Source organism: Thunnus albacares, chromosome 8, assembly GCF_914725855.1.
Source record: "Thunnus albacares chromosome 8, fThuAlb1.1, whole genome shotgun sequence".
NCBI lineage: Eukaryota > Metazoa > Chordata > Actinopteri > Scombriformes > Scombridae > Thunnus > Thunnus albacares.
Window position 1 is genome coordinate 3,675,117 of NC_058113.1, and position 23,684 is coordinate 3,698,800.

General features: G+C 39.0%; 1 protein-coding gene across 5 annotated transcripts in view; it reads left to right on the forward strand.

Moving 5' to 3' along the window:
- Positions 1 to 23,684, forward strand: part of tsnare1 (T-SNARE Domain Containing 1) — a 218,893-nt gene that overhangs the window by 67,132 nt on the left and 128,077 nt on the right. For all 5 annotated transcript variants that reach the window (XR_006404418.1, XM_044358493.1, XM_044358495.1 and 2 more), the window contains exons 6-8: positions 21,828 to 21,918; positions 22,025 to 22,099; positions 22,328 to 22,384. Coding sequence is in view for 4 of the 5 variants with exons in the window: in XM_044358493.1 (XP_044214428.1) it covers positions 21,828 to 21,918; positions 22,025 to 22,099; positions 22,328 to 22,384 (223 nt within the window). In the remaining variant the exon portion in view is untranslated. The remainder of the gene's footprint in view (positions 1 to 21,827; positions 21,919 to 22,024; positions 22,100 to 22,327; positions 22,385 to 23,684) is intronic.

Below are 23,684 nucleotides of genomic sequence, written 5' to 3' on the forward strand. Positions count from 1 at the left end.
TATTCATTTTTTTGTAAAAAGTTCCTAAAACAGTAGTATCTAAAACATAGTGCCTTTATTGGGGACTATTTTCAATGATGTATTGAAGTATTTCCTGCACCAGGATTGTGTGTGTGGGATTGAGTCAAAATAAACTACAGTGTGTGTGTTCATGGTAATGAAAGAACATGGCACCCAGTGCAACAGTGTGGCTCATTGATGTGTTTTGAATAGTTTTTGCACAACAATTGATGCTACAAACATTTTTGCCTGATATATCAGGTGATATATTTGTAGTATCCATTCATTGTTGGTTTTGGTCTTTTCATAGGATTTGTATACAGTGAAAAAATATAGAACATCACCAGACTTAACCAACAGCCAAGCTACATCAGTCATATAGTTTGGTTTAGGCTATGCTCTGTTAAGGGTGTAATCAGGGGTGGAGTTGGAGTCAATCAACACCAAGACATCAGACAATATTTTAAACAGCCTGAAATAAAGTGCTGCTTCAGAGGTGCTTCCCAGTGCTTTTGCTTCTGTTCATGGAGTTTTGATGATAGATAGCATCGGATTTTAATCAAGATGGCTGAGCAGTGACAGAAGACTGTAGCAATTCCCTCAAATGGTAACCTTACAGCGGGTAGTGGTTGGGAGTCTAAAACACTTTTGAAAACAGAGAATGTCTTGTCACCACATCACCAGCAGAAATCACACCCTTGACTCCCACCCATTCACACACCCACTGACACTGTCTGCTTGCCTCTCTGTGCCTGGTCCCCTTCATCACTGACTGCAGTACCATATGGAGGACGACAGCTATCTGATCTCCATCCAGTCACACAGAAAGAGGCCATATACATGCATATGCTGCACTAATCTCACACACAGCCGAGCGTCACACCCATGTTCCTCTCCAAGAAGCAAGACTCTTGGGTTTTGTAAAATAAAAGCAATTCTTGTTTGTGCCTGTGGTTAGAATAGTAACCCACCATCTGCATGCCTGTCTTCAGGCAAAAACTCAAATCTCACGGTTAATAGAATTTGACCCGCCCCTGTAATCGTGGAAATGCACACGGCAAAAAGTCTAAGTGGATTAATGGCCAGCACCCTCTGAGTGTCATTGTCTTTGTTAGCGCATTAGGCATTCACTGGTGTTCTAGCTGTAACACACCAGAGGACACGGGACAGGACTGTGTTTGGAGGAGAGCGCCCCCAACTGACTGAGGATGCCTCTGCAGAAACACAGTATGCTGCATTACATTATAATGCCAAATAGACTCTACAGCAAGAAGTAAATGAATTGAAGATTAACAAGAACAAGTGCAAGAGAAATGTAAATGCTGTGGAAAGTGATATGTCAGAAAATTAAATAAATTTTAATTTTAATAAAATGTTCACATATTAATAATAATAATAATAACAATACTAATACTACTACTCCTAATAATAATAATAATTGTATTTATATAGCACCTTTAAAGAGCATACATCAAAAAGTGCTTCACAATAAAAACAAACAAAAACAATGCAACAGACATTAAATGCAGACATCCAGCTAAAAAAACAAGGCAAAAACAGAAATAAACAAAACAAATGAATCAAAAGTCTAAAAAAAATAGGACTTGAGCTGTTTTTTTTAAAGGTGTCCACAGTGGGAGAGAGTTCCAAATTTTAGGAGCTACAACCTCAAAAGCACAGTCTCCTTTTGTCTTGAGCCTGGAGCAAGAGCCTGGACAACCAACAAACCCTGATCCAAGGACCTCAGATTCCTACCAGTGTCATATAGCTGCAGTAGCTCTTTAATGTAGGCAGGGGTCTGACCATGCAAGGCTGTAAACATGATTACAAGGATCTTGAAATGTATTCTAATATTGATGGGAAGCCAGTGTAAATACATTAGGATTGGTGTTACATGAGACCTTTTGGGGGATTTGGTCAGGAGCTTGGCAGCAGCATTTTGAACTACTTGTAAGCGGTTCAGGGATGTCGTGCTAAGACAGGTGAAAAGAGAATTGCAGTAATCAAGATGGGAGGAAATGAACGCATGTGTAATCATCTCCATCTCAGCTATGGACACAGTGGGCCTGAGTTTAGCAATGTTTCTCAGCTGGTAGACACAAGAGAAAACCAAACAATTTACATGCTTGTCAAGATTCAAAGCCTGGGCCATAGAAATACCCAGATTAGGAAGGGTAGGTTTAACAGAAGATAAAGAAGCAAGACTTTCCATCACCTTTGGGACAATGTCATCAGGAGCAGAAATTAAAACTTCTGTTTTATCAGTATTTAGCAAAAGAAAATGATCTTACATCCAATATTTTAAAGACTTGAGGCAGTTCAGTACAACAAACAGTTTTGAGACATCATAAGGTTTAAGCGAAATGTATAATTGAATATCGTCTGCATAACAATGGAAGGAGACACCTTTAAAATGACCTATTGACTGTCTGAGTGGAAGTAATGTAAACAGCAATGGGCCCAGGACAGAACCTTGGGGAACACGACAAAACAAAGACTCAGTTGATGAGGTATAATTATGAACTGTAACCAAGAAGGTCCTGTCTGATAGGTATGAGGAGAACCAATCCAGAGCCCACCCACTGCCTGAACCTCTCAATCAATATACATTGGTCCACAGTATCAAAAGCAGCTCTGAGATCTAACATTACCAATACAGAACATTCTGCATCACCCTGCATTAACAGATTATTCGAGACTCTTAGAAGAGCTGTTTCTGTTGAATGCAACCGATGGAAACCGGACTGAAACTTGTTGAAAATGTTGTGTTCATCTAAGTAAGCTGTAAGCTGCTTATCAACTAAGACCTTATCTATAAAAAGTAATTTAGAAATAGGCCTGTAGTTCTGGGGCAAAGAAGGGTCCAGATTAGTTTTTTTGAGAAATGGCTGAACAGGGTTATATATGGACCAATGGAATCAATAACATTTTTTAACAAAGAAGTGGGTACAATGTCAAGGGGACTAGAAGAGGTTTTCATTGTATGAACCAGATTTTTAATCTTTTACAATGAGTTTGGAGAAAAACTCTCTGGGACTGTTAGTCGGGAAGGGCAAGGTGTTGGGGACAAAAGACGGAATGATGTTTGCTCGTATGTCATTTACCTTACCAACAGCAAAGGAGAGAAAGTTGTTGCACTCATAAACTGAATTAATTGTAACAGCAGGTGATGTAGCAGAGACAATGTAACTGATGGTGTCAAACAGGATTCAAGGATTATGTCAACTATTTGACATAAGGTTAGAAAAGTATGTAGCTCTGGCATCCTTAACCATTTAGTTAAAATCCATAATAAGTTCTTTTAAATATTGATAGTGAATTTGTAGACGGGTGGATTTCCACATATGCTCTATTGTATGACAGGTTCATTTAAAATGAATGAATGAACTGTTGTTCATTGAAGGGGAGGAATTAATCGGAGAAGCCAATCTAGTCTTTTTAGGAACAACTTTATCCAGGAGTAAAAGACTAAAAGTGCTCATTAAAAGATTGTAGCTGAGAATCAACATCACTATTGGACATAATAATAGGGCTGTTATAAAAAGCAGCAGCAAACTTTGCTGGAGAGAGATCGTAATGGATGTGAGAGTTAATTTCACCTCACAAGGTAAAATATCGAACTTAAAAGACAAGTCAAATAAAACACAATTATGATCTGAAATGAAAAGGTCCTCAGATAAAAGATTTGAATGAAGAGTCAAAAACAAGGTCCAGAGGTATTCCCTCTAATGTGTGCAGGGCCTGTTACATGTTGAGTGAGATTTTGAAGACTCAGTGATATTAATAAAACTAGAGGCAAATTTATCAGAGTCATTATCAATATGAATGTTGAAATCACCAAGAAGCACAAATCTAGATAGCTTGAGAATAGACGATAAAAAAATCACTAAATTCATTAAAAAAAGGAGCTATTTTGGGTGGGTAGATGGTAAATTAAAATACCATAAAAGGGATTAGCACATTCAACTTAAATGACTTGTAATTCAAGTGAAAAGAAAGACCCGGTGCTCACCAACTGACAACTAAAATGGCTTCTGAACTCGGCAGCAAGTCCTCCACCGTGGCCTGAAATTCTATTCAAGCTGATAAAAGTGTAATCCTTCGGGCACAGCTCAATGAGGGGAGTATGTTCCATATTCCTCTGCCAGGTTTCAGTCACAAACAAAAAGTTGAACTTCTTAGACAGGATGATGTCATTTAGCACAAAGGTTTTGTTGAGCATTCACCAGCACCATCCTGAGAGGTAAAGAAGTGTAATGCCCAGATGTGGAAACAAGCGTAACTGGAATTAAATTATTTATGTTTCTACAGTTATTCCGAATATTCCATGCTGAAGATGGTCTGTTAGATCTGTCAGTGATTCTGACAGGAATGATCATGGGTGTGGGAGTTGGAGGGAAGCTAGAGGGGGATATTGAGTGAATTCTGTATGAGCCCAGGAAGGTGCAGTCAGATGGACTTACAGGAGTGCAATGGCAGTTTAATGTTGGTTGATGGAGGCTGTCTAGTTTAAAAAATTGAGGCCTATTTAAAAAAGGCAGGAAAATTATCAACAAAGGCAATATCTCTGTTCTTGCAGTAACCCTTTAGCCAGATGTGAACTTGGTGTCGACAGCTGAATTTCGCGTTGCCAAAGCATGGGTGGGGGGGGGGACTGGATCGGAAATAATTACCTGCTTCCTGGTGTCCAGCAGATTGTCAAGGTGCACAAACTCCTCTTTGAGAAGCTCTGACTATATCTGACTTATCCAAAGTGACATGCATCTGAGAGCTGATGCAACACAGGCAAGGGTCTAGTGAAGAGAGAAAAACGGAATAAGTGCCATAAAGCTAAGTTCGAATCCAACAAGGGTGCAGGTGCCAACAGGCGTGGCACAGAGGTAATGCATATAGTGCATAGAAGCAGATTTTTTTTCGTCTTTTCTTTTTTCTTCAGTCCATCAAGTGTAGAGATGTTTGTGAAAGAGCTGGTTATTTAGGCTTTTCTTAAAAAGGACCTATTATGCTCATTTCAGCTCTGAATTTTTATTTTTGGACTCCACTAGAGTAGCTCAGCACAATTCAAAATTCAAAAAACTCTTTATTTATCTTATACTGGCTCTTTATGCAGCCCCTCAATATATACAGTTTCTCTTACACTCCGTTTTAGCTCCTGTCTCTTTAAGGCCCCCCTCCTGGTGAGCCCACTCTGTTCTGATTGGCCAGCTTTACGTATTACCGTCAATGCAAACCAAACATTTCCTGCTTTATTACTTCATATTAAAAGCTTTTACATGACTTAATAGTGAGAGACTTTTATTGTGAAGAATTTACAGGAAGTAAAAATATGTTCCTCACTGAATCAGCGGAGCTTCGTTAGCAGCGCTAAAAAACGCTTGAAACGACAACATATGGAGCTATTTGGAGCCATTTGTTCAGTGGATCAGTTAGAAATAACGCAGGGAGGAAGAGTACAAGCAGAAACAGCCACAGTGAGATGTTTTATGAAGAGCTGCAGACAACCAGCACACCTCCAACAGGTAAACTACTTATTTTACTTTGCTGTGCTGTGTAATGGAGTCGTGGCTTGGCGTAACTACTCCCAGAGCGGAGCAGCGAAGTCACACGCTGTGCACGTAACAGATGTCCATATAAAGAAATCCGTCACGAACTGATGTCACTGCGGGCAGAAAGTAGAAAAAACCGTTGGAAACCGAGCGTTCAGAGCAGTCTGAAGCTGCTGCTTTTTGCTCACTGGGATTACTGCTACATATGTTAAGCTTGTTATTTGACACGTCGGCCACTTTTAACATGAACATCCGACATTGTGATGTTATATATATGTCTGAAAATAAGGAAAAGCGTAATACCTCCCCTTTGAAATTGAGAGGGAGTCTGCGGATTGAACAGAGTTTGGTAACTCGTTCCACCACCAGGGAACTACAGAAGAGAAGTCTAGCTAGCAACACCATGTGTTGTGGTGGTGGTATCAGGCACCTTTAATTGGCAGAGCATCGTGAGCGGTAGGGAATGTAGACCTGAATGAGGGAGTTCAGGTAGGCAGGAGCCATTTTAGTTGCTGTTTTGTAAGCGAATGTCAGGACTTTGAATTTGATACGGGCAGCAACTGGGAGCAAGTGGAGGGATGTGAACAGCGGGGTGACATATGCTGTTTTGGGCTGGTTGATGACCATCCGTGCTGCCGCATTCTGGATCATCTGCAGAGGTTTCAACATTCATACGGGGAGGTCTGCCAGTAAGGAGTTGCATTAGTCAATAATATTACGAGAGCCTGTACCAGGAGTTGTGATGCATGCTCAGACAGGTAGGGTCTGATCTTCCTGACATTGCACAGGGCAAATTGACATGACAAGTCATGCCCCTATCAAATGAACCTTTTCCGGAAGAAAACAAACGACATCAGCCTTAACTACCAACATGGATAATGAATTATAGATGTTGCTGACCTTGTTGTCTATGATAGCAGCTGGTGTGCAGTTAAATTCTACTACTGCCTACATCTGCAAGATTGGCTTCCTGTTTACACTGGCACACACATACCCAATGTACGTGAATGGTCATGTGGACAGAGATTATTTCTGAAACAGTGCTAAAATGCTTGTGGATGGAGATTGTTTTTGTTTTAAAAGCATTTTAAAATGAAAATGTATTAGTGTGGATGTAGTCAAGGTTTCGAAGTAGAGAAACCATCCCTCAGGAGGAGGTCTATGACATCACTCATCCCCCTCCTACAGTGCTGTCCTGTCATTCCTTCCCAGGAGACATAACAACCATTCACATTTGCCCTCATTGACAACTCAAACAACTGGTGTTTACACTTAGCCTCAAGTGACTCTAACGACTGTCATTACAACAGCCAGGTGCACTAATGAACCAAGTGGTATCAATGACCTTAGTAATGACACCACAGAGGTTAAATACCGGAGACTCCCCACCAATCAGTCAGAACTGACTCTTCAACCAAGTCTAGCTGCCCTCGATTTAACCCTCCTTGGATAACATGACCTGGATGACTGAAAATCTTCATAGACATCTTAATAACATGGGAATTCTTTCCCATCTCTACTATCCATCCCATATGATGTGAACATGGAATTACATGTTTAGTAATCATACACAGTATAAATAAGATTGCCTGAAACATAAGTGAACTAAACAGCCACCAATTGATTAACTGATGTTTATTATTACTTATTACTACGGTATCTGTTGGGATTATTCTTCTGCACTGAAAGTATGTGGGTCTCAGAAACTGTAACAGCTAACGTTCCTAAACTTTGGAGAGGGGTTGGAATTTTCTCCTACTTGTCAGACAAAAAAATGATACTGATTGGCCAGGTGGTGGCACTATAGCAACAAAGTTTATGTTTTGGCCTATAACTTTTGGACCATACGTTTCACAAACAAAATTCTCCCCCCCCCCCCCCCCCGGGATTTTGTGGGTCCAGACGAATCTATCCATATAAGCCACGTCCATTTGTGGATGGCTCCACCATTCTGAATTTTGCCTGAATCTATTTTTTCACTCTTTCAACTCCACCTTCAAATATTGAGCAATCAGCATCAAATTTGGCACATAGCATATCTTGACCAAGCTGGAAAAAGTTGTTTCTCAGATTTTTTATATTCCATACCATTTTGGAATGATTCATTTTTAAACCTGTGTCTTTAAGTTCCATTTTACATAAATGCTCATAAATCAAAATTGGCTCAAGCTATTGTAACCAAACTTGGTGCACATGTTCAGATGCTAGGTCTGAGCTTCGCTGCACAGTCCTGGGAAATTGTGCAATAGAGGGCAGCGCAAATGTTAAAAGATTATATCTCATAATTTGCTGTGCAGATTTGAGTGGAAATTTTTAAACATGTCCTACGGTCATGTTCAATTCATTGTATAAAGTTTGGTCATGACATCGATGAAAAGGGCAGTGGTTTATAAATGTAAACTCACATTTTCATCAATATTGCAGTCAAAAACTTCCAAAAATCATTTAAAGTTCACCATAGGTCCTAGAGAGCTGAATTTTTCAGCACAAGTTTGCCTCACTGCAACCTATGGTCAATTCAGATGTCCGTCACTCTATATTTTTCAAAATATGCGAAATCAATTCACATCTTTATCTCCACAAGTCTTCATTAAAATGCTATAAAAATGAAAACAAACATTCTTTAGACACTACATGTCTCAGTTGGTGTTCAGATGTGTCAAACTGTGAGTCCACAGTGATATTCATTGTCTTACTGTAATTTGTACTGTATGCACATTTTCAATTTCATCCAATTTTTGAACAAATTTCACCAAAATCTTTGACAATACAAAAGATGGATTAACGTGTGATTTTCTTTCAGAATTGTATCCTCAACAGTTATATATTTGTGAATTCTTTTAAGATTAAACAGACAAAAACACCCATCTTGCACATGTGATGTCATTGCCTCAAGTTGTAAGAAGGTGTGTGGCAACCATGTCTCCCCAGTGGTGCAGTCAGTAAGTCACCTTCTCTGGTGATGCAGAGGTCCAGGGTTCAAATCTTTAGGTGTGTAATTGAACTTGCCAACTGTGTGGCATGTTTTCGAAGACTGGCCTTTGTGCTCGCTGCTTGCAGATATATTTTATTAATTTATTCATGTAATAATTGAACTATTTAACAGATATTGTTTAAGCTTTGCTGGCTTTTGCTGATATTAAATGATTTTTTTGCACATGACAAAGATGTGCTTGGGGGGATAAAGTTAGTTTGACTGATATGCTAAAATTGTCTCAAACTTTTTTCTTTATTCTTCCTTCTTTCCAGGATTACATTTTGACAAGTATCTACTGATCCGCAAACTTTATGCTTTATTATGTCTATGATTAATTCCAGCCCTAATCTTCCATGTGTAGCCCATCAACTATTATTAATTTCACTGTGTGTTTCTTTTGAGGAACAAAATGTTGTGTCATCAGGTAGATGAAAGTGAAAGTAAACAAACCGAATGTAATTATTTTCTTGTGTGTGCTGCAAGAAATACCAGCTTATTTCACATTCCTATAAAAGAACATACAAATAAACAAACAAACCAAAAAAACACAAAGTTGATGAGGTGTGAAGTTTATTATTCATAAAACCAACATGTTAAATAAGCCAGCGTTTATTTCTGAAAAATGTACCGTGGAGAGAAACTATCAACAGAACAGAGAAAGACTATGAACAAAAATCAAGTGTCTCATTTTCCTGCTGCCTAATTAGACATAAATGTTATTTCCATATTGTGAAATTATAGCCGTAGATGATCCTGCAGTGTTTGGATGCCGCAGCTCTTGTTTTACACAGTTTGATGCTAAAACAGTGTTGGAACGAAATCTGATCAAATAAACTAACTTATTTCTTACCAAGATTCTGACTTGACTTTGGTGTTTTTTTCTGCCACCAGAACTTTTGCAGCAGCTTCTCTGAGACAGTGTAATTGTGGGATTTTGAGGTTTCTAATAGACATCAGAAGTCCTTTGACCCAGTTTCAGGCCTCTAATTTCATAGCTGTATGGTACAGCTGTATGTCCTGATGTTAAGAGCAGCAGTGGTTTGTACAAGACTAAAAAGGTGGAGATCATTTTAAATAGTTTTCATCTTCACTTTTTTTGAGAAAGTGATGAGATGTCTGTGTGTTAAGTACCAAGCTGGAGTCAGGACGTGGTTAGCCTAGCTTAGCATAAACACTGGAAGCAAGGGGAAACAGCTAGCCTGGCTCTCTTTAAAATCCGAAAATGCACAACACAGCTAAAATAATTAACATAACACAAACTGAAATGTAATAAATGTAAAAACAACAATGTGTGATATTATGGGGAGTTGCATGCTAGAAATGCAAAAAACACTTCTAACATAACTCTCTCTGAAACCACAAATTGTCAACATTTCTTCTACATAACTTTGTGTGCAAATTTAGTAAATGAGATACCACATGTTAATGAGTGAGCTTTAGCGGTCTAGATCTATTTTTTTTTTTAACTTGGAAGCAAGCAGCAACTACCACAGCTTGAGGCTGAAGCCAGTACAGAAGTACCTCAAAGTGCAATACCATCGACCACCGCTAGATGTTCCAACTGACTCCCATTCAAAGAAAGTCTTTGTCTCTCTAGAAATGCTAAGTCAATAACTTTTTTCAACAAGTCATTCTGGTCTCAAGCGTTAAATTCAGTCCCTCCAATAAATGTGCTTGTGGTCATTTTGGAAATTATTGCTCCGTTAATAAGATTTGAAGACTTATAATAGCTTTGATGTCTGCTGTGTAGGTGTTGATTGACCGTTGTGATTGACAGTTGGCTCACCTGCTGCTCTCCCCGGCTCCAGGACTCGCACTGAGTCAGACTATTGTCGCAATATTTCAGTAAGTTTATGTTACGTGATCACAATACCTGCTCTGTTAGCATAATTTAGCTAAAGTAAATGGACTGTACTTGTATAGCGCCTTTCTAGTCTTCCGACCACTCAAAGTGCTTTTACACTACGAATCACATTCACCCATTCACACACATTCATACGCTCAATGAGTACAGTGGCTACCATGCAAGGTCCCAACCTGCCCATCAGAGGAAACTTAATCATTCACACACATTCACACACTGATGGCACAGCCATCAGGATCAATATGGGGTAAAGTATCTTGCCCAGGGACACATATAGACATGTGGACTGGAGGAGCCGATCTTCTGATTAGTGGACGACCCACTCTACCTCTTGAACCACAGCCGCCCCATAGCCGCTAAAGTAGCTTGGTGTTCTCAGTAAGCTAACGTTAGCTTGAGTCTGAGGCAGCGGGGCGTGTTTCCAGAGCATGAAAGACAACACCCTGCACTCCCTATTTGGAAGGTCGGGGCTCCGAACACAAAAAAAAGATGGTGCAAACCATAAGCTGCAACTCTGTGCTTCAGACTAGCCCCAATGCAAAATAACAGGTTACGTCATACCTCTCTATGTCCATCTTCATATGCAGGCTATGCTTTGAACAGAGTCAGGCTAATTTCCCCTGCTTCAAGTATTAACCCCTAGGCAAACAATGTCCCGACTAAGAAATGATCTCCATATCTCACTCTTGGAAAGAAAGTGGATAAGTGAATTTCCCAAAACGTTGAACTATTCCTTTAGAAATAATGAAATATGTCTCCTAAACCCTCACATTAATATTTTGTGTCACAATTTGTTTGTTCAGCCAATTCCATTTACAGCAAATATCCATACAGAACAACAAGAGCAAGTCTAAATGCGTCACTGATCTGTTTGTTTTTTTTTCTGTCCTGAAAGGGGCAGAAAAGTGTCTATAAATATGTGAGTAAGGGATATAGATCTGTTGGGCTTACCATACTTTACATTCTTTTATGGGATTTCTAATGTCTCTAATATTTTGAAATTATTCCTATAGTAACTACAGTATTACATTTGTGCATCAAGGCTTTACCACATGTTAATTAGTTTTAGTTTAACATATATCGTATAGTAACATACATTTTGTTTTAGCACCTCAACACTAACTTTTTGATGCTTTTCTCTGTTTAATATCAGTGTAACATCATAGGGACTATCAGTATGTGTGTCATTTCCAGAGGCTCTCCAGAACAGAGTAGATTACGAGGAATTTTGGAGACTATTGGAACTTTCAACAGTATCTCTGTCTTCAGTTGTGAATTTTAACAAGTTGACAATTGAGCCTAAAAGCAAAAGCCCATTTTTTTCTTTTGCATTTACCTGACAAAGGACCACTGGTAGGCTCTCATCTGTCATAAAGTGTATTTCCATCCACCTTTTTATGGGCATTTTTAATTTGCGCATGATAAAAACCTGAGAGGAAACATCACAACTCAACACTCGAAAAAAACTCAAAATATTGCAAAAAGGTTTTAGGCTCAGCGGAGGTGGAAAAGTTGGTGTATCAATAAAAACAAAATGCTAAAGTGCCATAGAAATTTTTTTAAGTCTCTCTTTAAATTACGTCACTATTGCTCCCTCTTCTTCTACAATGGTTCACTGGCACCAGAGTGGAGAATTAGTACCACCAACTGTTTATCTTGAAACACCCATGGGAGATTCCATAAAGAAAGGAACAAACACACCCAGCTGCAGCAACAAGATTGGCTGTTTACTGCAGTGAAACCTCAGATTCATACAACTTACTGTACATCATTCATCAACATTCATCACAGAATTTACATCCAGTGAAATCAACATTCATCCCAAACTCAGCAGGGCACACACAGGAAACAGGTAGAAATGTCACAGCCAGCTTTTCAGACTCATATCATGACTGTGTGGATGCACCTCTCTGCCTCGTCCTCCTCCACTCTTACACAACAAGCGGGCATCACTCTGACTCTCAAACCCACGTTAATGCACCGCTCTCATGCAGCCACGTGAGCGTGTAAACGAACAGTAGTTGTACATTCTGCTGGAGATGCACATTTAAATGTCAGATGGATTTCAAAACAGCAGCTGTGTGTGTTTGTGTGTTGATATGGGTATAATTTTAGTGTTGGTGATCTGGGAATTGAACTCTACTCTCCTGTTGCACTCACTAGGAGTCTTTTTAGATAGCACCTGAAATACATACCAATAAGTGTAAATGTAAAATGTCAAGTGTGTTTCTGGAACAGACACTGTATGCATGTTTAGTCAGCATGTCAGGCATGTTGGAACTTTTCTCTAAAGGATGAGTGCTGTTAAAGGTACCCTGTGGAGTTTGCTTGTACACACGTTCACAAGCACAGTTATGTTCAGCGTTTCTCACTAAATGCATTGTGTGCATCTGTGAAGACTAACAAAGATGCTGAACGCATTTCGTTCCTCATAAAACCTTTGCAAAGCTGATTCTTTGAATGATGTTCGTTCTTGACCTTTAGGAACAATGGTGTCGTCTGCATATTGTTTCAGCTGTTCACCTTTTTTGTGTTTTGTGACTCACATGCACACATTTGCATGTATCATGTCACCGCATTACTCATGTTTGTACATGTCCTCTATTTTGTCCACTGCATTTATATAATTGAAAACTAGTACAGTGTGTGGCACATCATACATTGTTATAGCTAGAGTGCTGCCACACAGCACATCAACAGGTCCACACAGTACACTAACCGAATAGCCCTGTATTGAGAAGATAAAGTGGAATGCAATCAATAGTCCTTTGTGAGTTATTTTACTTGATTTCCCACATAAAGAGCCAACCTCCCCTGGCTATCTCACCAGTCACTGTCATTTTAAATAGTACCTACTGGGACAAAAACAAGACTACTGCCAAGGTGCTGTATGCATTACATTGCAGTAATGTTAATGTAGCTTGATAGTTTGGATAGCTAAACTGCTAAAGCATTCCCATTGTGTCATTTGCCCACTATTATTGTAACTAACACCTGCCAGACAAGTAAAATTTCTGCTTTATGCTCTGTCAGACTTTTAAAAGGAAGACTTCAGAGTGAGTGAAGGAATCAAGAGAGAGGAGACAGAAGTGAGGAAGAATTGCAGGATGTAATGTTAATGGTGTTGAAACACAAACAAGGAGAAAGTGAAGAACTGATTCAAAAAGAAGATGCAACTGATTCAAGATCTAAAGAAACAGTTAAGGGAGGAAAGAGAAACACAAAGAGGCAGTCCAGGCATCAGGTGATGGAGAGACATTAACGCATTCAAAGCAGGAGGCAGAACAAACTGTTAAGGTAGATGAACTACTTTTCTGTAAATATTTTAAAGGCGCAATCTGTTATCCAAACTAAACGACATCCTAAAAAAACAAATGACAAAGCACAAGATTAAACCCTGCTATAAAAGGACTTACAGATCTTTGAATACAGACACTAACACTACACAACAACTCTATTAACATGTTTTCTTAAGCTGTTAAAAGGTTGTTTAACTCAGTAACTGCTGTGAACACAGCACTAAGATAGTGTCAGTCATTAGGCCACAAAATTCTGATTCATCATCCATCTGACTGAATCATCTATAAGTGAAACTGTTGTCTTGATTTGGCTTTCAGCCAAGCAAATTAAGCAAATTAATTCCCCATAAGTCAGTATTGTTATTTTGTTATATCTTTCCTTCTCTAATGATAGCAGTTGTGAAGTATTCTGCTTCTACTCAGTGCTAATTCTAATTACTAACAACTACTAATATTTTTTAAATCACAATTCATGATTAATCTGGAATGTAAACAACAATTTTTGAGGTACACATGCCAATTTTTCAATGATTAAGACAAGTTCTTTGAATGTAAATAAGATACCAGAGTGCATAAAAAAGCATCAAAATAGACCGTATTTATCAGGAAAATTTTACAGGGGAGGATCCCCACCCAGACCCTCTTACAGAGGTCCAGGCAAAGCCCCAAACGTCTTCAAATCCTAGAAACACCCCTTTTCATTTTGATACCACTGACAATATGTTCACTAAAGATTTCAAGGCAATGTTAGATATTGCTTTCATTTAACACAATATGTCAACTTTACAACCCATACCAAGGATTGTATCCTTGACTTAGTTTGTTGTTCCGGCATCACACCATATTATATCACCTCTGCTGAACTACCCATCTCAGACCATAAAGTTGTGTTATTCAACACCAACCTACCGCTCAGTAAATCAAGGGAGCATCATATCATATCATACTGCAACATTAGATACATGTTAACCCAGAAGATCTCAGCAGTTTCATTACCTCAAACCCTGTTCCTGCTCCCACCTCCTCACTCCCAGATCTAATAGACCACTACAATCATAGTGTATTTTCTGCACTTGATACTCTAGCCCCTCCGGAAAACACAGGTTATCTCATTTACCCATACTGCTCCCTGCTACACACCTGACCTATGGTAGCTCAAGGTTTAAGGTCAGCGCCTGGAGAAGCTCTGCACCAAGACTGGACCTGCTGTTCATAAACAGATGTATTTTGATCACATATTCCACTGCAAAAATACTCTCTCAATAGCTGAAACCTCATATTATGCAAATATCATCAGTGCAGGTGAAGGGAATACTAGAACTCTCCTTCCCAGTATTAAAGTTATTCAAACCACCTGAAACCAATATTGACAGTAACCTTTCTAATGAAAAATGAGCCTCATTCACCAACCGTTCTTAAGAAGAAAGTTCCACTTACACAGTTTTCACAAAGATTCTGACATTCACCAATGTTCTCTTATTTGTTATTAGTTCTTAGGTCAGAATCTACACACACTCAAGAGCACACTCATGCACATTGGAGTGTTGACATGTTTGTGCAAAATAATTATAATAATAATTAAATTAAAATAATATTTTTTATCATTTATAATATTTGTAATAACTATTTTCATTATTTTAGAAAGCATTATAGTCTTTTAAACAAATAAACACAAACAACAAGAGGATGCGCGTCCTCACCCACTCCTGAGACAACAGACTTGCTTTTGCTAAGTTAGAGAGCAATCAATTGCTTGTGTGTAAATAAAGGCTTTAAAATTAATTTGACTTTTAAAGTGTGAGTATTTATAGCTCACAATTAATTTCATGAAATAAACACATCACTTAAAAATGAATTAGGTTTCAGTGCATATCTTTATTCGTATTATTATTATTATTATTATTGAATTTCTTCAAGTGTCTCTGAGATTGTGGCCAGTGTTGAGGCTATCTGTGAAAGTGAGTGCTGTCTCTCTTATAATGGCCCCTATGCGCTGGTCCAGCTCAGAGAACTCTCCAGTGGTCAGCGTCTCTCTTCTGTGTTTGGCAATATTCTTTTGGCCTCAGATTTAAGATCAAACCACTTTTTTACTTCACCAGCTGTGTGCCCTTCTCCGGATACAGCATTCACTGAATGAGTAAAAGCATCCCATGCATTTTCTGTTATTTTATATCCACTACTGATGCTACTACATATGACAGCTCGTCCCTCGTTCCTGCAGCAGTACCTCCACTTCAGAACTTTTGAGGGTATTTTCCGTTTGGAGTCCATTGCTCCACTCTCTTTAGACTTTCTTTTTGACATTCTTGACTTCTCTCAACTTTTATTTTCAATTTCTGTGTGTGGTTTCTGTGTGCACACAGCCCTGTAGTCTCATGCCCTTTTATGGGGATTGGTGGGGCGTTTATCTAGGATCACCTGGCACGTGCTTCAACTTCCGAGGACAATGGGATTCATCATCATAAGAACACGACCAAACAATTCTGCAGTTTAAGAACACGTCATGAAAATGACATAGATTTTTCTTAATACCTTTCTTAAGGTATACAGTTTGGTGTTTATTGTATTATTGAGCTTATATGACGTAAGGCGACTTGTAATGAAAGGTGCCTTTAAATAAAACCTGTGCTTGTGCTATATGGTCAATGTAGACAAGGTGTCATCAATGCTACCTGTGTTTTTTTTTGGACTCAATCAGTACTGAGATTGACAAATGTTCTGCGTTGTCATCTGAGCATGAGAGGTCAGCAGTGTGTATGAAGAAACTCCAGTTTGGTGATTTAATCCTTATCAGAGCCCAGTATAAGCGCCACACTATCCTGTAAAGCCCTGAAACTATGATTGCAGTCAGAAAACAGCACACCCCTCCCCACCACCACCACCACCACCACCACCGCTATCACTGTGTCTCCCCAACAACCTACCCCTCCATCCTTCACACCTCCCCCTGCAGCCAGCTGCTCCCAGACTCCTCAGTTCTCCTTCACCACGGCCAGCCAGACCTCAAAGGAATACCAAACACCAAGCAGGCAGGAGAAACACACAACAGAGGTGACTGATTGAAATTCACAGTGTGAGCAATTCCAATCTTTTGCATGCTGTTTCTGGCCGCCTGGCTCTCGAGCGTGTTGTGGGAGAAGAGTGCAGCTAGCAGATGTGTCAGTGTGCAGTGATACTGCAGAGGTCTTCTCAGGGGTCCTCAGTAGTGGGCGAGATCTGTTTGTTTGGTAACAGCGTGGCAGTGGTGGGCGGGACTTCCACTGACTCATGGATGATCCATCGCAGCTCACATTGTATTTTTAGATGGTGGGCTGCAAGTTTTAAAGGATTCCCTTTTCTCACTTGTACTTCTACTTGTCAAATGTATTCAAATGTATATCTCTTTAAAAAAAGTAGCTGTTGACTAACTTGTTAAAATCCTTCCAGTCACGTCAGTTAACAGAATTTGAGCTGATCCTCAGCTCACATATATTTATATTTAACTGTATTTTCCAGTTTAAAGAGCAGGGAATGATGGTTGATCCATTGGTCAATCTGTTGTATTTTGATATAGTGCAAATTACCTCAAAAATTATGAGTCAGGTTGTCATTAAATGTGTTATGTCAGGCACTATCACTTTCGTCCATGAGAGTGTACCTGGAAAACTACTTCTTAATGCAAGGTCACAGCAGAAACATTCATTCATGTTCTCTAGCAAAATTGCTTTTCATTCAGCAGTACAGGGTCGGAATGTGTGACACAGCTACCGTGATAACATCCTCAATTTTGGACCCTGCAAGGTCAGCACTGTCAGGACGCTTTGTAAATTGGTCAGCTGCAAAATTTACATGTCAAGGTTCACCAAAGTTCAACTCTTCTCAAAAAGCTCCACTGATCATCGAGATTCCATTAAAATGAACTTATTTCAGATCTAAATTTGCTAGTGTGACAGTGCCCTCATGGTCCCACAGGATGAATCATATTGCTTTGGCCTCCTGACCTTTCCTCTTGCACAATCAGTAGGCCAAAATTTAAATTAAGATACAAGACTAGAAAAAATCTACAGAAGTTAGCTTGTGTGGAATGCTACAGCTCATCAGATTTTAATATTTTGCTTGGATTCAGCTGTTTGCTCAAATCTAAACCAGGTAATTAATTTGTCAGTGATTAGGCAACAAGTCATACTCATACCTAAACCATAAAATAGGTTGTCAGGGTCTTCCAAAATGACCCCAATGACAGTTCCAAAAATGACTTGTGGGCATTCTGTGATTGGCCACCTTTATGTTTAAGGTCTGGTTAAGCAACTGAAACTACTTGGGCAAGTTGAGGTGGAAAACTATGATTATAACAAAGTAAAATTTTGACCTAATTATAACAATAGAAAAGTCAGAGGATCACCAAAGTTCTTATAATTCATCCTGAGGGGGATATGAAAATCTCTACCAAATTTCATATCAAATTGTTGAGACTTTCACTGTAAACTGCATGTATCAACATCATGGTGGCACTAGAGTAAAAGTCAGGGGATCACTTAAGTAATTAGGATACATTATCCTGGAGCTATGAGAAAATTGCACCAATCCATCTGCTAGATCTTGAGATGTTTCACTGGATAAGTGAAATTGTTTACCTGCTGGTGGCACTATATGAAAAGTCAGCCCATTACCGAAATCATCTGTCCATTATGGATATCTGCACCAAATTTATTGAAAGTCCATTCAATTGTTAACTATGTTAACATCATGGTGGCACTAGAGGTACCACTATGAAGGTGGTTCATTGTCATCCCTAGAGCCACAATGCTATCATGGCTAAAGAACAGTGTTGACGGTTGGCGTCACTCATGTCAAAGCCACATGCTTTGTTGACCTAACCATCCACCCTGACCTCCTCACTAAGACTTTTTGCGATGGTATACCAACCTTTTTAGTACAAAAAGTCACTTGTCACTTTTTGACTTGAGCAAATGACCAATGCTGTTGTTTTTCTGGTGAGAACAGTCTCTGATTCTGATTCTGTCATTGGTGGGGGCAATGTTTCGAATGTACATTATTTCATGCATGAAAAGTTCTCCTGAAATGAAACTCTCCATATGTATCAGGCTGTGCATCACAGCTGCACATTCTTATCACCTACTGAGTTTTATTTGTCAGTCATCCACATTCCTAATGCAGAACGCCAGACATACACACTGTACTCCGCTCTGTAATTTTGGTGGGTAACACGATGGAGCATTAGCTGGCTGTGATTTCAAAATAATCCTTCACATGTCTGTCGCTGCTTTACAGCTAAACGATGACACATCAGGCTGAGGTTTAGCACTTGTTAATCTTTGTGTTGTGTGTGTGTGTGTGTGTTTGTGTGTCTGTGCACATATTCTGGCTGGTGCTGGTGTGTCCTAGAGCAGAATGCATTCTGAATCATAAAGCATATGTAATGTAATGGCTGATCATATAAACAAATCAATAGTACAGCATATATAATACTTAGACAAGTTAGCAATGCAAGTGAAATGGAGCTTTGTATTTTATTGATTATAAACGACACTTCTATATACTGTTACATTTTTTGGAATATTAAATTTATATTATAAAACTGTCCGATCTCAATAACATTCACTATCTCCTTACTGCAGTACATACATTCAGGCTATTTAAAGCCTTAAATCCTGATTACATAATAAGTGTAAAACTTCTTCCAATAGAAGACACAATTTCTGTCTGTTATGACTGTGTTCAAGAAGAGACACTGGCTGCAGTCCAATTTAATTATTTCCTTACAGTAAAACGTTTATTTCTAGCAGCAAAATTAACTTTTACCCTGTCTACTTCCCCGACTCTTCAACTCTCTTTAACCATCGTCAGCATAGATATTATGGGCAATGTTTTTTTAAGGTATTTTTCCACCATGACACTTTGGCTTTTCTCACAATAGACACAAAATTATAGTGACATGCTCCTTCTAGCCCGAATGCACTATGGTCCGTCTGCTTCCCCTGCCACCTTCCACAGTGCATGTAGATCAATATTTGAGTAGAGTATGCAGCAGGAGAGGTGTGTTTGTGTGGCTGCATATCTCTGTGGGGCAGCCTGTTATAGTGTCAAAGCCTGGAGGATGGGAGTTGGCCTTTGGGGGTAGGGAGGATGGCTGGGGTTTGTAAGCCCAGGATGACCTGACAGCATAGATATTTAATAACTGTCTTAACCCAGGCTTCCGGCAGACGTGCTGGAGAGTTATGAATATGGCTGCACCTTCAACTTTTCACACCGGTGAAGCTTCCCACTAAAAACATCAAGGAAAAGAGAGGATTTGGCTGTGTTACACTGTTCACCTCTATCAGACAGCTGTTAATACTCAGTCAGTCTGCAGGTCAAATGTAATCTCAACCGTACATACCTGAGAGCAGCCTGACCTGGAGAGTCCTGTATGAGTTAGTTTAGATTTGTTTGTTTTTTTAGATTAAGGGCCCTATTTTAACCATCTAAAGAGCACGGTCTGAAGTGGATGGCGCAAGTGCATTTAGGGTGTGTCCAAATCCACTTATGCTATTTTAACGCTGGAAAAGTGGTCGCTGTGCCAGGTCCATAGTTCAAAGGGGTTGTCCTTAGTCTCCTAATTAATCATGGGTGTGTTTTGAGCGTAACATGCAATAAACCAATCAGAGTGTCATCTCCCATTCCCTTTAAAAGCGTGGTGCACTTGCACCTTGGCAGATTTCTACTATAATGGCGCATTTGCCAAGTAGTAAGAAGGGGTGCTTCTCTGCAGAGGAAACAATCTGCTTGTGCGCAAAATGAAAGCGCAGGATCCATAACGAGCACACTGGCCCCTGCTGCTCCTGGACCCTCCCGTGGCCCCAGACCACCAGTTTAGGGTCCTGTTCATTAATTTGTTGTGAATGTATTTTCGTTTGATTTTTGAAAAGGTTTATTTTTTAATTACAGCTTTGGTTTCTTTTAAATCGTTTTGTTCAGTCATGGAGTAACAGGTCAAATCAGCAGGGTTTTAATTGCTGAATGTATGGAAACCTGATCACTGTACTCTCAAAAATCTTAAAGAATATTTGTTAAATATTGTTCAAAAATTAAATCATTCATTTTAATCATGTAAAGAATCATTAACACAGTTATCATGACTTGATGAGCTCTCCAAGGTGCTGATCCTGCTGCTGGCAGCAGCTAGAAGCTGTGCAGATTTATTTCCTTCTTTAGTTGAATCATTGTTTTCACTTCATTTATTTCCTCATGTGTTCCTCATGTCATCATGTATTGATGCAGCAGGAGAGTTGATCTGTGTCTGATCCGTTGTCGTCCATCTGTTTAAATACCTCGGTGTATTGCCATGTTTTGGTCAAATAATTAGACAATTTACTGCACATCCGTGTGTGTGTAACAAGCAGAGTGCACGTGCGTTGTGCACCCGCCTATGTAGCTACATATTACTGTCTTGATAATGCACCTTAAAATAACAGTGAAACACTGCGCCATTTACTTCAGACCTGGTTTTTGTTGGTCAATAGCGCATCATCTTGTCTATGATGGTGTGTAAACACCCTCAGACATGTTTCCACCTTGATGTCAACACTGACGACTTGTCATTCTTGACTTGAAAATGGTTACTTTTAGTTATAATGTGCAATATATTATTAAGAGAGTTATCAAAAGTCCCCACCAAGGAGTCACTTGACCACTTCTCAGCCAGCGGAGAAATCAAACACACCTACCTGAACAGAACACCTCCTCTCAGCTGCAATCAATCAATCCACCTTCCTCCCTTTGTTTGTCCTTTTTGACTCCAGCCATGTGTTGTGTGTGTCACATGAATGAGATTTATTCATTATTTGATTTAACTCACATAGTTTATATTCATATTTTTGGTTCTGTTATCAATGCTTACCTGTCATATAGAACTATCATGAATACTTTTTGTTCTCTTTTTGTTCTCTTTGCAGAGCTTAAACCACACCCACATATACACGAACCTTAAAGGAAAATAAAAGTGCTCTGCATTTTACTCTGGGAGTTTGCCTCATCTTTCTGCCTACCCACAAGTTTTAAAACTTAACAATACTGCTTATTGTTAAGCAGTGTATTTTATCTTGGCAACTTCTCATAGTTCATTAATCTCTCTCTGTCTTTCTTCCAATCTTTTTTCCCAGACACTCCACGCAGCAGCAAACCAACAAAGTCATCACCAGCACAAGCCAACTCATCAAACAGCTTTCTGATATAATCAGCGGCTCTTCACGGGTATTTTATGCTCCCCTTCCTCCCTCATTCATTGTCATTTTGAAGAATAAACAATGGATTAAACAACATTTGAGCTAATTAAAGTTAATCTTGTTTTATTACACAGCAAGACCGTCTGCGTCTGACCAGACTAAAGACTGAACTCTCAGAGTCTGTGCAGCGCTATGGAGATCTGCAGAAGGTAACCGCATATAGAATATGTTCATATGATTTAATATTATAGCTATGATCAGTGGATTATTTACTAATAAATGGAGCCACTTCACTGACAGAAAGTTGTACATATCTGAGGTGCTAGTTGTTGCACACACAGGCAAAATTAAAAAAAAAAACCAAAACACTTGACCTTTTTAATAAGGATAAAAAAAAAGACTCTTCTTGACCCGTCTCTTCATTTGCTCTGTTTCAGAAAATTGCAGAGCGCTCAAGGGCCTTGCTTCCTCTAGCACAGAAAGACACGAAGAAGGTGAGCTGATATGAAAGCTGAAAATCCGCCCTTTGTTTCACTGTCATTCATAAAAGAGCAGGATGATGAGATGGCATTTCTCTGCTCGATTGCATCCTCACAAGAGCTCCTTTGAAGCTCTGTCTGGTCTTTTCCACTCCGCTGTATTACAGTGGACTCCATTCGTCACATCCAACTCTTGCACTGGTGATGTTTTTTCTTCTTTTTTTTTTTCTGAATCTAAAGTGGTTACTGGCAAGAAATACAGAGTATATTTTCACTGAGTTGCCCTTTGAAAACAAACAAACAAAAAAAAAAAGACTAGAAATCAGTAAACATATGAGAGTCAATCTTTATTTTACAGATTAACAGCATGTGATTGAAACATTGATATAGATCACTAAAACAAGATAATAAAAAAAGGGTGATTGCTGTAGCAGAAGTAATAAATGTAGCGGGGAAAAAAATACACCACATCTAATAAGTCAGAATATACTGTAAGCCTGTTCAGAGGACTGTATGGCAGTGTAGTAGGACAGTGTGTAGACTGCTATATATGGGCATGTATGGATTTACTTTATTTCTCAGTTTCGTACCTGTTATAGCTGCAATATTACTAAATAGAATATGTGCTATGCTGTACGACTGTTGTATCATATGGGAAAATGTATAGAAATATATAAGAATATCAATATGAATTTGATATTAAACAGCAATACTGTCATCATCAAGTATCAGAGGATTTATACACTGAAGAATAAATAGGAACTGAAGGAAGCAGACCTTATGAATTCACAACCCAATACATGATGTGCAGTGTAGAAATGAGAAAACATCCAGCTAAGTCTATCTATGCATTTTCTTACTGATCCACCAACTTCTCCACCTCAGCCAAGCATAAAAGACTTTTTGCGTAAATTGCAGTGTGATCATTTTTAATTTATTGAAATATCTTCATCAAATAATCACCTCAACAGTATTAGTATCGGTGGCAGTATGGAAAGTGTACTGTGGCTGAGAGATCTTAACATACTGCAACTGCAAAACACAAGTAAATGACAAACACAGTGAACAAAAGCAAACACTGCAAGTTGTAGAGAACGATGCAATACGGTGCAACAGCCAACAGTGTTGTTTAGTTTAGTTTTAATGTTATGACTGCATGATTCAGATATCACTGGATATATTGGCTATACATAAAATGTTAGCTTTTTACAAATTACTTTAGTTGAATCAGTTTTCAGTGTTGCACTTCTTTTTTGTTGTAATTCAGTTCAGTTTTGTTCAGTAGCCTAGAGCTCGCAACAGTCTTGTGTTTGCT